At 51.0% G+C, this 14,909-nt stretch overlaps 8 protein-coding genes across 8 annotated transcripts; 4 read left to right on the top strand and 4 right to left on the bottom strand.

Annotated features, from left to right (window-relative positions):
* Positions 1-296: 296 nt before the first annotated feature.
* Positions 297-1,439, top strand: N7525_000451 (tRNA(Thr) (cytosine(32)-N(3))-methyltransferase; the record flags this gene model as incomplete). The annotated part of the gene is made up of 1 exon (XM_061211573.1): positions 297-1,439. One exon carries the CDS (start codon positions 297-299, stop codon positions 1,437-1,439), a length of 1,143 nt encoding a protein of 380 aa, XP_061070799.1.
* Positions 1,440-2,501: 1,062 nt separating this feature from the next.
* On the bottom strand, positions 2,502-4,068 carry N7525_000450 (hemolysin III family protein; the record flags this gene model as incomplete). Its single annotated transcript, XM_002562344.1, has 2 exons — positions 2,502-3,827; positions 3,892-4,068. The coding sequence occupies 2 exons, from the start codon at positions 4,066-4,068 to the stop codon at positions 2,502-2,504; spliced, it is 1,503 nt and encodes a 500-aa protein (XP_002562390.1).
* Positions 4,069-4,461: 393 nt separating this feature from the next.
* Positions 4,462-5,239, top strand: N7525_000449 (uncharacterized protein; the record flags this gene model as incomplete). Its single annotated transcript, XM_061211572.1, has 3 exons — positions 4,462-4,817; positions 4,889-5,132; positions 5,198-5,239. The coding sequence occupies 3 exons, from the start codon at positions 4,462-4,464 to the stop codon at positions 5,237-5,239; spliced, it is 642 nt and encodes a 213-aa protein (XP_061070798.1).
* Positions 5,240-5,640: 401 nt separating this feature from the next.
* PIG-S (GPI-anchored transamidase GPI17) lies at positions 5,641-7,414 on the top strand (the record flags this gene model as incomplete). The annotated part of the gene is made up of 2 exons (XM_002562345.2): positions 5,641-5,880; positions 5,945-7,414. 2 exons carry the CDS (start codon positions 5,641-5,643, stop codon positions 7,412-7,414), a joined length of 1,710 nt encoding a protein of 569 aa, XP_002562391.2.
* A 351-nt stretch (positions 7,415-7,765) lies between these two features.
* On the bottom strand, positions 7,766-9,001 carry N7525_000447 (uncharacterized protein; the record flags this gene model as incomplete). Its single annotated transcript, XM_002562346.1, has 1 exon — positions 7,766-9,001. The coding sequence occupies one exon, from the start codon at positions 8,999-9,001 to the stop codon at positions 7,766-7,768; it is 1,236 nt and encodes a 411-aa protein (XP_002562392.1).
* A 633-nt stretch (positions 9,002-9,634) lies between these two features.
* sod4 (mitochondrial 37S ribosomal protein mS42) lies at positions 9,635-10,763 on the top strand (the record flags this gene model as incomplete). Its single annotated transcript, XM_061211571.1, has 4 exons — positions 9,635-9,694; positions 9,751-9,931; positions 10,045-10,169; positions 10,233-10,763. The coding sequence occupies 4 exons, from the start codon at positions 9,635-9,637 to the stop codon at positions 10,761-10,763; spliced, it is 897 nt and encodes a 298-aa protein (XP_061070797.1).
* A 273-nt stretch (positions 10,764-11,036) lies between these two features.
* On the bottom strand, positions 11,037-11,834 carry N7525_000445 (ubiquinone-binding COQ10-like protein; the record flags this gene model as incomplete). The annotated part of the gene is made up of 1 exon (XM_061211570.1): positions 11,037-11,834. One exon carries the CDS (start codon positions 11,832-11,834, stop codon positions 11,037-11,039), a length of 798 nt encoding a protein of 265 aa, XP_061070796.1.
* Positions 11,835-12,203: 369 nt separating this feature from the next.
* N7525_000444 (putative C6 transcription factor) lies at positions 12,204-14,717 on the bottom strand (the record flags this gene model as incomplete). The annotated part of the gene is made up of 6 exons (XM_061211569.1): positions 12,204-12,350; positions 12,403-12,575; positions 12,624-13,895; positions 13,948-14,158; positions 14,225-14,567; positions 14,635-14,717. 6 exons carry the CDS (start codon positions 14,715-14,717, stop codon positions 12,204-12,206), a joined length of 2,229 nt encoding a protein of 742 aa, XP_061070795.1.
* Between the last annotated feature and the right edge of the window lie 192 nt (positions 14,718-14,909).

Below are 14,909 nucleotides of genomic sequence, written 5' to 3'. Positions count from 1 at the left end.
TAACAAGACTGATAAGCGATAGGCGATAAGATCCGGCGTACCAGAAGATAATCAGGCGGTGTATACATATGGAGTAGATTATTGGCTGTGTTGTTGAGTGGGTCGAGGGGCAAGTAAAGATGTGGGCAAAATCCAATCATGTGACCAAAACACCCCGCCAATCGCGTCGCGGCCTGGAATTTTTTTTGTTCTCCCCGCCTTCTCCTCGACGATCACTTGCTTGGGTGATAAGATTTTCTTTCCACATCTAATTTCGAATCTTGCATCAATCAGAACTATATAGTTCACCCAACATCATGACCGTCGATCCGGATATCCAGGAAGTGACACAGAATGTCGAGCCTCCTAAAGTCGCCCCCCATCGTTCCCACGATCCCTCAAACAACATGAAACGGACCGACCCCTTCCAATTCGGCTCGCGATACCTTGAAAAGGGCGATGATGTTTTCGAGTTCAATGCTTGGGACCACGTTGAGCCAGACGACGAGTTTAAGGCCTTCGCCGAGACCCAATATGCGAGACAGCGCGAAACACGCTTGTCGGACTTTGATCGCAACCGGTTCAACAACGACCCCGCCAAGTGGTGGGATCTTTTCTATAAAAACAACACAGCCAACTTCTTCAAGGATCGCAAGTGGTTGCGCCAAGAATTCCCCATTCTCGCTGAAGTGACACAGAAGAACGCCGGTCCCCAGGTCGTTCTGGAGGTTGGCGCGGGAGCCGGAAACACCGCCTTCCCATTGCTGGCCAACAACGAGAATGAACACCTCAAGGTCCATGCCTGTGATTTTTCCAAGTATGCTGTCAAGGTCATGCGCGAGAGCGAGCTCTACAACGAGAAATACATGACCGCTGATGTCTGGGACGCAGCCGGTGTGCCTGGTGAGAACGGCGACTCTCTTCCGCCCGGTCTGACCGAAGGTTCAGTCGACGTTGTGATCCTAATCTTCATCTTCTCGGCCCTGGCCCCTAACCAGTGGGACTCTGCAATCCGCAATATCTATCGTCTCTTGAAGCCTGGTGGCCGTGTGTTGTTCCGCGACTACGGCCGTGGTGACCTCGCCCAAGTGCGATTCAAGAAGGGTCGATACATGGCCGAGAATTTCTACATTCGAGGTGACGGCACAAGGGTTTACTTCTTCGACAAGGACCAGCTTGTTGACATGTGGGGTACCTGGAGCGCAGAAAACGGCTTGCAGATTCCCATTGGCGATGAGAACCCCACCGAACAAGCGTCTGAGCCCGTAGAGGAGCCATCTGCAGAGGTCAAGCAACTGGCAAGGGATACTGGAGCATTTGAGGTCCTTAATATGGGAGTTGATCGGCGATTGATTGTCAACCGTGGAACCAAACAGAAGATGTACCGTTGCTGGATGCAGGGCAACTTCCAGAAGCGCGGTGGGCCCGAGGATAAGGCTGCCACCGAGAGCACCCAATAAGCTCCTGAATCGCCAGTTTATAGCGAGGGTCGTTTCAGATGGTTATAAGCCTTCACAAAAGCCTCTGTCAAAGACAGGAAATCTATCGTCTACCAGCCAGTATGGGTCACAGTCAGATAATTGTGACAGCTTTTCCCACCGTCCAAACTTGATCTCGTCATTTTCGCCATGGGGACTCGACACCGCGTTTTCACGTGTATCTCAGATACCACCACGCCGAGATCAACATGCCATGCTGTTGGGGCATTGCAGTGGGAAAAGCCGAGGCAGTACCCTCGAAGCTACGAGGAATGACTTGGGTTGCTGTCGATATAGGGCAATTCCTGCATGATGGCGTTATGAAAGTACGACGCACACATTAGACCATGTCATTTAATTTGCAATTAGAGCCAAGCAAGAATACCTCATAGAGGATCATAGCAAGATGCCGATGTAGAAGGTTATACCCACCTATTCATGTGAATCTATGTCAAGAGGATGCCACATAGCACCAGGTGTTTTATATAGAATCTGGAAGGACAACCTTGGGACCAGGTAAGTATATTGATCCACAGCAGCTGATAAGGGATAGGTAAGTTAACGAAAGGAAAACATCGAATGTATGGAAACCGGCCTTTCTTTGTTCTAGCCAAATATCAACAATGGCAATCTAAAAGATGTAGGTTTCTAAGTACAGCGAGTCTCAAAAGTACATGCAGAACAATCAAAATTCTGTGCACACCCTGCACCTAGACAGATATAATGGTGTTATAATAGGGGGAAAAGAGAGACACCAGAGTTATGTACAAGCCGATGCTCTAAGAATCGAAGAAATAGAAAATCAAGACGAACTCCATCCATGCACGCAAAATGGGCATCAACGGGGACAAAGCTCCCGTGGAAAGAGATGGAAATTTTCATTGCAAGGGATCATAGCAAGCGTGACCCGAAGTGCGAGTCTAAATGTCTAATCGCTGTATGTTGAAAAGTGAACCCATGCGCCACATGAGATGTGTTCATGAGCAAAAGGTAAAGAGCCATCAACAATGCGGAGATATTGCAGGAGTATGTTGGGGGGTGTTTTCACGACGTCATATTTGGACACTCGCCCTGGGCCCGTTGAAAGGCTCCTGCAAACAAGTCTTGCATGGCGTGGTAGTGGAAAAGAATACCGCCCAGGACAGCGATGTGCCAGATATTGTGACTGCCACCGAAGTAATCGAAAAGACCTGGCTTCCAGCGCTCAGGAATCTTAGATGCGTAGACAAGGGCACCGACGAAATACACCATGATGCTCTTCACGACTGGTGCATAGAAATACATGGTCCACTCGAAGCCACGTGTATAAGAGAGCTGAGCTATGGGCGAGAAACCAGTTAGTGCAAGGGTCACGTAGAAGCCCACGCGAGCCCAAGCCATATCGTGGCGGTTGAAGGTTGGGTGCCACGGTAGAATGATGCCACCGACGCCCAGTGACATGGTGAGCAGAATGTATACCCATCGGGATAAGGGCTCGCAATAGAAAGCAGTGTATTCGGTCGTCACAATCGAGGCAGCGACCAGCATCGAGATTCCAGTGTAGTCCACACACGCGAATCGTTCCATCAATGACTGCGAAGCAATGCTGTTCATAGTATGCCAAATAGTGCTGCAGACTAGGCATTTGCATGCAGCAAAGAAGAACACGGCGGCGATCGTGACGTCAGATTTGGTGCTCAGGTGGAAATTGGTGTGAAGCGGGTAGAAGTAAAAGGCGATGGCTAGGACGATGACAAGGCCGATCACATGGGACCATATGTTGAACATCTCATTCGAATAAGCGAAGACTGACGAGATGCACTCCACCTTGGAGGTGGTGAATCGGTAGCCATTAATGATGTGCGGGTTGACGCGCCATGGATGAGGCAGTTCGTGGTAGTTAATCAATCGCTTCTCCTTGGCGAGTCGGATAGCTTCTTCGACAGTATCTCGGAGAGTATCACGAGTCCGGCGGGCACGCTCCATGCCCTCGTCGACGATTTCCCGGGCATGAACCAACCCTGAATCCATCGCTTTCCACCCATCATCTAAAGTGCCGTAGATGCCGCGATCGCGAACCGCATGCATTTTGTTCTCAACTTCGACCAGGAATGACTCCATCAAGCGCACACCGGCTTGCGCTTTTTGCTCCAAAGTCTCCTTGGTCACCAGGGCTTCATTGTATCGATCCTCGAGAGTTTCGACTAGAATCTTGGCTCGCTTTTTGCCACTTCCCATCAGTTCTCCCGAGGCGAGAGAGCATTGATCCCTCACGGCTTCAAGCGTAGCATAGCCTCGTTTTAGACTGGCGTCGACCTGCACCATGTGGGATTTCCGGTATTGTTCGATCCATTGCATTCGACGTTCCAGTTCGGACAAGAAGAGTTCGACCTAAAACTTTGATTAGACACACAGTTACCCGGAGATATTTCCCACCAATAATGCATGTACATACCCTGATAAAGACTGCATCTGCATCTTGATAGTCGCACGAAAGTTTCCTAGCAGCGTGGAAAGAATGTCGGCGCCGATCACGGAGCATACTAGTATTCTCGTCGGGCGTCGCAGTAGCAGAGGCATATGCCTCTTCAGGATAAGACTCCACTGCCATTGAAGAAGCGCTGCAAGCCATGGGGTGTAGTTGAGAGTTAACCCGTTCCTTAATCGAATGCCATACAGGGTACTGATAAGCGTTGAGACGCAAGGGTACCAAGTGCCAGGAGGCGAAGAAGAACTCAAGACAAAGCCTTGAATTGAAAGCTTTAAACAAGAAATGAGGGGCACATTAAACTAATAAAGTACAGAAAAATGAAAGGAGGGGGGAAGAATGGGGGAAGTAAAATGGAGTGGCGCTGGGAGAAAAGAAGAGGGTCAAGTCCCCAACCACACAAAATCCCCGAGGCACATTGCCGCCCCGAACGTCCTGATTGATCCGTCCCGCCTCAACTGATTTCCTTTTCTTTATACCTCTTTATACCACCTTATACAACCTTATTCGTCGGATCTTTAAATCTTCACTTCCAAAATGGCTATCAGTGATATCGTCGCTGATGAGTCGCTCTTACCAGTACTTCAGACTAGCGCCGAGACTCTGGCCCAATGTCAGGCACTTCTCACCCTACTAAACCCCGATACCCTGCCCAACGATGGCGCCAAGCTCCGAGAATTATCACTAGCCTCCTCTAAGCAACAGAAACTCCTATTCGCACTGCTGGCCCAACTCCGCGGGCAGAACCGGGATGCCATCTTTCGCGTGCGCGACACCAAGCAGTCAACTGCAGAAGCTCGACAAGAAATCGACCGGCTACATCTTCAGCTGCAGAACTTGTACTATGAACAGAAGCATCTAACAGGCGAAATTGCAGCTTGCGAGGCCTACGAGTACGTGAATCCGATTTCGTACTTGTCGCAATCTCACTTCCCGTGGCGAAGAGCTGACATATTCACTGTAGTCACAAATACCTATCCCTCCCTTTGATCCCGGTCGAAGAATTCTTGGAGCTTCATCCTGAGCATCGCGAGTCCAGCGAACATGACCTCATGATCGCCCGCATCGAACACGAGCATGCTGAGCGAGAGAAACTGGAGCAGGCGCGGCAAGAGCTTTTGAAGCGCAAGCAGGGGTTGATCGCAGAGAACAAGAAAAGGAAGAATGACCTTGCCAACCTCGACCAAGATCTCGAAAAGTTCATTGACGTATGCCATTCCGCGTGTCCAAGTCTGCCATGGATGAGTCTGCTAATCAGTTTCATAACATCTAGGCCGCTAAGCCAATTCAAAAGATCTTCGAGAAGGAATATTAGACATTGCATATGGAAGTACAGCGGTAGAGGCCTGGCCTTTTGACTGCTACATCGGATCGGCGTTACTGGTCAATATACCCTTGTTTTTGTGATTCCCAAGTACTTCAAACAATAATAACATCCTGAGCCCCGTTTGGGACGAGCTCTGCTTCTGCTATCTGTCTTTCAAAATCGCTTTGGACTCGAATTCCGGGGCTTTGGGTTGTAGAGTACAAAGATAGCACAAAACCAATTAAATGAAGATGGTGAAACTACCTAGGTAGCGTATAGTTGGCCCCGGGGCTGGTGTCCACTTTAGGTCGCTGGCTTCTCCGCCCGGCTATCAACTTCCCCCAACAATCGACTTGGTAAACATTCACTCCTTTGTTGCTCTGATTTAGAGCGCAAAGCATGTCCCGACCATGACGACAAAAACAGGAGACCAGGAGTCTCCTCAGGCCTCGGCCTCTCAACTTGACCAACCCAGCGTTAAGCGCGCTCCGCCCCCAGAAACCCCGGCCGCCCTTCAAACACGATTTCGAGTGATAGCAGCCTTTTGGGCCGTAATTATATTCCTTGGATTCCCGATATGGTGGAAGACGACATCGATCTATCGAGCGTCTCTCCCTATCGAGGAGATGGTGGATTGGGCTGATGGCAAGGTACGGTTTGTGGAATCACCTTTGAGTCTGGGAACTTGGTGGATGCTAATAATGGTCCTGATAGGCCTGCCGACCAGTCTTTCCTTTGGAAATTCACCTTGCGACACCTTCGATGCAATCGCTCGAGGCCCAGAACCTCCTCCGCACGACGCAGCATACCCTCGATGATCTCAACGAGTTCGCAGCTCATCATCTTCGGCTTAAGTTGACCGACGGCAGCACGGCAGCCCATAATGGGGAAGAGAGCGCAGACGGCCTCAGATATATTCCAGAGGGCACAGCGGATACTGCATTGACTGTCCGATTACTGCCCCAGGAGGGTCTAGCAGGTCCTCGGTCAGAGCTCCATGCAGCTACAACGCAGCTCGATATCTTCTACCCGCCGAACCAGGTTCCTGTGCCTTCCTCCTCCAACTCCCCCCTTTCCGCTTTTATTGCGGCGGAGCTTCAACGATTGTACAGCGAGGAGAAGGCTACCATCGCGTACATCTTGTCTGGAAATACCGCTGGGCTTGACTCGACCTCACCACAACTCGCCGAAGAGATCGACCGCAGACTGCGTCGATCGATGAAATACGCTGAAACCTACCACCTCTCCTTTTCACTGTTTACCCCCGGATCTGAACCTTCCTCGTGGGACATCGAGGCTGCAGTGAACGAATATGTCTCTCCACTCCTGCAGGCATTCTCTCCTATCAGCAATTTCACTGTCGACACGCAAGTACAGCTCTACGCGAACTTTGCACCCACTGCGCCGAAGCCTGAGTATGATGAAACCGAGGCGGCATGGACATTGAAGAAAGAAGGTCTGAGCGCCTTCGTCAATGCTGCCGAGTGGCCACTGAATCCGAGCATCGGAAGTGGGCCAACGATCAATTTCATCCTCTATGTCCCAGACCCTTCTCAGTCTCCACTCATTATTAAGGAGAACCGTGCTTCTAGTTGGATAGTCCCCCAATGGGGCGGGGTTTTCCTCCTTAACCCGCCGCTTTCCCATACCGATGACCAGGGTGGCCTGTCCAATCCTGCCCATCTTTCCCAGGACTCTTTACGTCCTGCATTCATGACCTTCTCTCATCAACTCCTCACCCTCCTCGGTACTCCAAGTACCCCTGCCTCCCTTCCCCTCCGCCTTCAGACATCTACTCGCATTCGCGCGGCCAGCTTGTTACTCTCTGCCTCATCAACAATGGGATCGCTTGCCCGTCTTACTGAGTCCTTACCCTCTATTCCCATTCCGGCAACCGTGGCTACTTCGGTCACCACCACTCTCTCACATTTGAGTTCCTCCTGTGCTCACTTGCGAGAGGGCCGTTTCGGCGCCGCGCTTGCCAGCGCGCGAGTTGCAGAGACAGAGGCTGAGCGCAGCTTCTTCGAAAAGAGTATGGTGGGTCAGGTCTATTTCCCAGATGAGCATAAAGTGGCAGTCTATCTGCCCCTTCTGGGACCAATTGGTGTTCCTCTTGTTGTTGGGCTGCTCAAAGAGCTCAAGAGAATTGCGGCTCGACGCAAGGCGAAGGGGGCGGCGCCGTAGAGTAATATAACCTCTCGGCATTTATGTATTCTAGGAGTTATATATACACCCATTGAAACTATTATTTCCTCCGAGGCTGGATCTATCTAGGGCGTCCTGGGTCTACATAAATATGACAGCCCTTTCTAGGCATATATCCAGTCGACTGATTTTACATGGTACACAACATTTTAAATTAGACTGAGAATTAATCAAGTATCTAAATAGCCAACCCTCGAAACAAACTCAAAAGCAATATAAATATGGGATATCTTGGTACACGGTCAATATGCCAGAACAACCAAATATCTCAACCAGAAGACGGAGCGCACAGCTCAACCCAAGCTGACGTACGTTCACGTCCCTCAATTATCAACGCACAGGATCCCGGAACGGATTTTCCTGGTTATCATCATGAGTAGGATAAGGCACCTTCCCCTTACCACCCTGAGGAGTCCCAACATCCCGCATCAGGTTGCTAAACAGAGTATCCGGCCTAGCGGCAGAACCAGGATACGGCTCAGGTCCCAAACGATTGCGATTCTGCAAAAACAACGACTCAGGCGGCGAATACACCTTGATACTCTCCGTACTCGGCTGACGCTGCCGAGGCGGAGTAAACGGAGCCGATGCCACGGGGTCCGGCATAGGGATAGGCGGCACATCCTTGTCTAGCTGGGGATTTTGTCTTGGATAACCGGAGAATAAACTCCGCACTCTGCTGCCGGTGCGCTGGATCATCGTGCGGGTGGAGCGTCCTTCTATCGAAGAGCACTTGGCTCGTGGTGGGCTTCGGAGGAAGTCGGTACGGTAGGAGGTATCGTCTTGGGGGATGGGATTTGATATGCACAATATCGCGCCGGAAGAAGAGCGTTGGGACCAGTTTGGTCCGGTTTTGCCTTCTTGGATTTCACATTCGTCTTTTCGGGCTCGTCGGAAACATAATGTTATTAAGAGGGCGGCGACAGCGCCGAAGACTGCGCCTGGGAAGAAACCTGCTGCTATAGCTCCGGCTGGGAAGGAAGGACAGGATGTTGATACTGCTGCGCAGGTTGTGGAGTTTGAGGACTTTTCGGAGGAGGGGGATGGCACGGGTGTGACGGTTGTCTGGGGTGTTGCTGAAGTTGTAGCGGCTGTCGATGATGATGATGCGGTGTTGGTAGACGAGCTGGATACAGATGCTGCTACAGTCGTGGAGGTCTTTTCGTTCAGAGAACAAGTGTTGTCACCTTGACAGGTGTAGCCAAACGGGCAGCACGCATCGCCGCATTTCGGAAGGCTGTCGCCCAGGCGGGTCGTCTTGATGACACTCTCTGGATAAATGGTAACGTCCTGTTGTTGTATATCACATGTAATCGGCGAGATGTAGTCACAATCACTACCGGCGGGACAGCAGATGGAGGAGCTACCCTGGTCTAGACTGATGCAGGTGGAGTCTGAAGGACAGCAGAAATCATTTGGGAGTTTCGTACTGCCGCAGCGAGTAAATGATGAGGGACATGCGTCTGAGCTTCTTGAGAGAAGATCGACAGAGTTATATGCTTGTCCTGGTCGAATGCTGGCCATCAGGGTGAACAGCAGCAGAACGGATGGCTGCGACCTCGTCATACTGACGGAGCGTATGTAGGCTGATAAAGATGGAAGTTTCCGACAATTAGACGATTAAGTTCAGAGTCTCGCTGGAAAATAGAGTCTGATAGAGTTCTTGACAGAATATCACGTATAACGCAAGCGCAAGTCGCAAGTAGGAAGACCAACACTGGAGGAAACCTTGACAGAGATAGGTTGAAATTAGTTAAGAGACAAGGGCATTGACTTCCATCTGAAACGAATCATTCAAAGAACCAGGATGTGTCATTCTTGAAAGGCACCAGGGCACTGCCATCCTTCACGTCTTGTAGACAAAGAGTACCTGCAAGCGCCGAGGTCCTAAAATAGCCACCGGGTTGTTTCAGGGTGAGCAGCATGATTAAAATGGCAACAATATGGGCGCTAAGTCAAGTCTTTGTTACAGGACCAGGTCCGACTAGGGAATTGCAGAACGACGATTGGATAAAGGCCAAAGGGTGCAGAAGAGTACAAGGCGCTTAGAGATGAAGTAGATTTAGACGATGTGATTGGCTGTTGGGCCAGGGGTCTTACATAACCATACTAGTCCCGATCGGGCAGAACGTCGGGAGGGAAATTCTTCGACATCGAAGCTCTGCCCGATTAACCCGACCATTCACAGAGCCGCTCGTCATGTTCAACCGATTCGCCAGGCCGCAAAGCGCTTTGCGCGCAGCCTCCTCTTTCTCCCCCGTGAGACTCACTTCCTCCGTCGCCCAATCCGTCTTGACTGACCGCGTTTTGTTCAGAAACCTACCTCCGCCTTCTCACGCTTCCAGACTCGGGCTATCCATCGCATGCCCCAATTGCAGCACGACGCCTACTATAAGGAGAATGGTGTCCCGGAATTCCTATCGCCTGAGGCGTTTGACTTCTCCTGGACCCAATACCAGTCTCTCCTCGTTAACAAACTCAATCTGTTGACACAAGGTGAGCCCGATACTCCGACCCTGTGGAAAGATACATCGATCCAATTCGGCCCCAACTGCATGATTGAGCGATATGGCACATTGGAATACGTGTCTGACATTCGAATTCAATAGATACCGTCGACGCAGATGCTAAACCAGGAGAATTGCTGGTCAAATACTCCAAGCGTCCGGAGATGGCCTCGGTGTTCAACTATGCCTCAATGGCCCACAACAACCACTTTTTCTTCAACTGCCTGGTTAGTAGAGGCCACAATCCCTCTATACATGATATCCCATCCTGACTAGCCTGCTAAATACAGTCTCCCACCGCCACCACCATCCCCGAAAAGTTCGCCAAGGACATCGTCGACACCTGCTCCTCCGTCGAGTCCCTGAAGTTGGATTTCCTGGCCACAGCAAGCTCAATGTTCGGCCCCGGATTCGTCTGGCTCGCTAAGAACCTCGAGCGCGAAGGCATGATGCACATCTTCTGCACCTACAGCGCTGGCTCGCCATACCCGGCCGCCCACTCCCGGCGGCAACCCGTCGATATGGCCACCCACACCCCGGAGACCCCACTGGGCAACCAGTTCGCCGGGTCGATGGGTGCCCATGCCCAGAACCAGAAGAGCCTCGCCCCGGGCGCTGTCGACGTGCAGCCCATTCTCTGTGTCAACACTTGGGAGCACGCGTGGATGATGGACTACGGTATTGCCGGCAAGGACGAGTACCTCGAGCGCTGGTGGGATCGGATTAACTGGGATGTGGTCTTCGACAACTACAATGCTGTCGGCTCGATGAAGAACTCGCGCAGCTCCATCAACCGTCATCGGAGTATGAGCATGCTTTAAGTTGAAAATCATTTCTGTTTCTGGATAATCTGTATTATATACTATCATGTTTTATTTTATTTTTTGGTCTCCATTGCTCATTCTCACAGGCTTCTGGTTGAGCATGTACAGCGATCCAATAGAATCAAATTGGCGATGCCCTCTATTTCCCTTCCGTTGTCAAGAGTCGACATGTAAGCCCAAGTAGACTTATGTAGTTGTCGTATATGCAAAGTATGCTCGAAAACCAAAACCCCCACTGATATACAACCCAATCTGCAAGTGACGTCCCTATCACTGCCTTTTACCCTCAACCTCCCGTATCCGCTTCTCAAAAGCCTCAATCATAACCCCAGCCATCTGCCCCTCAACAGCACTCATAAGCGTAGCATGCATCTGCGAACGGAACTCAAACCGCACTTCCAGGTTGACCTTAGTCAACGGCCCACCCTGCGCTCCAGGCGAAACGGGCACCAATTCCCATCTCGTCGTTAGGTACTCGAAAAGGCCCTCATTCGCACCGGGGAAGAACCCGCTCAGCCCGGACGAAGAAGAGCTCTTACTAGCCCGGCCATCCTGCACCTCTTTACCATAGTTGGCCCCGCTCTTAGCCTCCACAGTCAGCTTCTCCACGTCGCAGATCACGCGCGACGTGAACGTCTCGCTGAGCGGGCCGTAGCCGACCGTCAGGAACGCTTGGGTTGGGTATCCTGTTTCCGGATCCCGCGCTGTCACGGTCGAGGCGGTGAGGAAGGGGAGGAATTGGCTGTAGGCTTCGACTGAGGAAATCACTTTGTATAGCAGGGCTGGATTGTAAGGGAGGGTGCGGGTGGCGGTTAGGACGCGGTGTGGGGAGTTGTTATTGTTGCTATTGTTGCTGTTGGGGAGGAAGGAGGATAGGTCGGGCAGACCGAATGCTCGTGTGGTGGTTTTGGTGCCATTGCTTGGGAGTAGAGGTCGGCGCAGACCTGGTCGTTGTGTTGTGCTTATTGTCCTCGTGCTTGTGTTGAGTTGGGGGACTAAGCACACATTCTGGTGCTGGGAGAGAAGAGTTGAACGACTTGGAAGTCGCAAGGTGCGGAATGGTCGCATCGAGGAGGGGTGATATAAAGAAGATATACAACGGTTGGTTCTAGTCGTAGTGGTTCCTGGCAGACAGGAACCACGCTCCGGTTCCGCGGAGCGGATCTGCAGCCGCCTCGGTAGGATTTAGTGAGTGCCCAGGTACATACTCCGGATTTGATTCACGGATTCTGTAATTCGAACAATTTTCTTTTAGGTTAAAAACCTAATAGCTCTAGCGATGTACGTATTACGACATGGCTGTTCTTGGGTCTCGCTAATCAATTTATCGTTGTAAGCGCCTTGGTGGGTAGTATCACGCGATCTTTGATCAACGATGTACGAAACAAGCATAATATATTCATAACATTTGATATATATATGTAAAATTCACCATCATCATTGCTGGAAGTTCTGATGATCCATCGGCGATACACCAGGAGGATACGCACCGAAATCGTACGCCGGAGTCGCGGGACCATGGGGGTACCAAATGTTGTTATTGGTGGCCATTTGGACCCCTGATATGTGACTGTCGTACAGGTTCTAGGAATGAAGAATTAGTTACGGTTGTACTAAGCACAGTCGGGGCTCTTACCCAGTCCAGTTGTGCGGGTATATCAAGCATGTCTTCAATGACCCCGAGGGAATCGTATGACGCTGCCTGGCCAGTGTTGGGTATTGCGGACTGGAATTCGCCAGAATTGGATGTGTAGGCTGGGCATTGTTGATTAAATGTTGGTGCACCGGTGGATTGGGTTGGGATATCATCTGGGAACCTTGTCAGTCCCATCTTTAGCAGAAAATGGTTAGACTTACTATCCTTGGGCGCCGTTGATTTCCCAGTAGTCGAACTGGAATATTGAAAGTCACCTTTCTTCACCCGCTTGAGCATGATATTCAAAGCATGCGCTGCCCGCTGCGTATCTACAGACTGACGACTGGATTCCATGAATATGCGATGGGTACTTTCCAGAAGAAGCAAGAACTCTGCGCGTTCTTGGGGTTCCAGACGTGCGGCATCACCACGATCGGCATCCTGAGACATTTCAAGGCAAAGAATCATTGCCGAGAGCAAGAAGGAATTCTGGAGGGACTTGAGGAAGAATCGCTCAGCGTGCAGCTGACCGCCGGGCATGAACTCGGTCCAGATCTCTTTGTGGTGTTGAAGCGCTTTCCGAGCTGCGGCTAGGCAGACTGATCGGGAGTAAGCAAATTTGGTATTGGTCTCAGCGATATACCGGCGATGTAGGACAAGCCGTGCTTTTTGATACAGGAGCTCCAAGGCGAAGCGCCGCGCGGTCAGTTCTGCTGGGTCTGCGATGCACTGCGTCATCGGCCGGATTTGCAAGCAGGAGGGTAACATATCATGCGAGGTCTCCAGACAACGGTCAATCTCCATGACCTCGTCGTAGGATGAATGTTCTCGAGAGAATGCTAGGTCTGTTATCTGACCAAAGACACTCATAATGTGTGATTTGGCCCTTGTGTATGTGCAATCTGTTCCTTCATTACTTGGCCTCTCGGGTGGTAATTGAACGGAAGTCTCGTCGAAGTCGGTGTCCAGCAAGTTAGAGGGCAACTCTGTGTCATATTGCCAAGGCTGGATTGTTCGAGGGACACCGACTGAAAATGAGACTAAAGTGTCGAGCTGAACGAGCAACGCCCAGAGACGGCGGCGCATTTCCCCATCCATGGCAGATAGCATTGGGTAATGACGCGGATCACGATGGTAACCCATACGCATAGTCAGGCGAATAGTCATTCCGAGCAAGTAGGACATTCCAATATGCGAATCCTGGGTGCGGTAAAACTCGGTGAGTGAGTAAAGGAATAGTGCTTCGCCTTTATATCGCCCTGGGGCGATGTAGTTCGCTTGGATAAGACACTGCGAGGACCTTTTCCGGAATATGGCCCATGACTTCATAGGGTCAGCCATACTAGAAGGCAACGGCTCTGAGCCTCGATAATATAGAGAGAGAGACAAAGTCATGATCGAGTATAAGAGAGAGATCCAAGTAAATGATTTGTCTGCTGGGCGCAGCCAGAACTCCTCGTACTCTTTCTGAAACGTGGGAACATGGATTAACACTGCTAGTTTATCAGTACTCAGTGTCCGGTGCTCTCCTCGAGAATAGCATACCTCGTGCCGGTTCAGATGTCTTAAGGAATCGAGAGACCAGGCGATCGGCTATTGACCGTGGCGGGATGTCCATAAGCACCTCCTCTTTGCTTACCGGAGGACCATGACCAAGCAGCAGAACTGGTGACGGGTCATCGTACGGGTCAACTTCGACGCCTTCATCGTCGGAATTTTCACCATCCTCGTCTAGACATTCTTTCACGTCATTAATCTTCAGATTTGAGAACCCGTCAGCACAGTTATCTCAGAGCGCAACAATGAGCAGATCAAGACGGACCTCTTCTAGAATAGCGCGCCAATTTGCACCATCAATGTAACTGGTTCCCTCATTTTTGACGACCAGCGTGCCCGTATCAACAGGAACCAACGCAGCATCGCGGTCAGAGTCCGCCCGACTCTTTGGTTGCACCGCATTGAAGTCGATATCGGGTTCAGACCTCTGATTCTGTGCAAGAGACTTCACTAGATTCTCTAGATGGTGCAAGCGGTCCTGGACTAGAGTCGGGCTTGACCGCCCATGTTGGGCTTTGGCTCGTGGCCCGCGCCCGACATAGGTGCATGATGTGGCCTCGCCTCGCTTCTTGCAATTACCGCAAGGGTGATTGCGACAGCATTTCAATCTGTAATCAATCAGTAGCTGCAGATATGCTGGGTATGCACGTTATGCGTTGAGCTTACTTTCGATACCTGCACGCCGTACAGGAAAATTGAACTCGCGTTCGCTTTTTGGGGGCGGGGTTTTCCGCAGCAGGGTCCAGAGGTTCGTCCATTATTAGTTATGGTTATTATGGTTATTGCGATCAGCAAATGATGGGGAGGATGCCCCGGAACTGGACATTCCAGGTGGAAAAGGAAAAACCATTTGACTCCCAAGCGATCTACACGCCCCGCTGACACCGTTAACACCGGACAGGGCTTTAGTCCTTCGATTCTATCAGGAATAGCCCTTACAGACCGCAATC

Source organism: Penicillium rubens (assembly GCF_028828025.1).
Source record: "Penicillium rubens strain IBT 27055 chromosome Unknown utg000001l_segment0_segment0, whole genome shotgun sequence".
In the NCBI taxonomy this organism is placed as follows: domain Eukaryota; kingdom Fungi; phylum Ascomycota; class Eurotiomycetes; order Eurotiales; family Aspergillaceae; genus Penicillium; species Penicillium rubens.
This window is presented reverse-complemented; position numbering and strand designations above follow the sequence as displayed.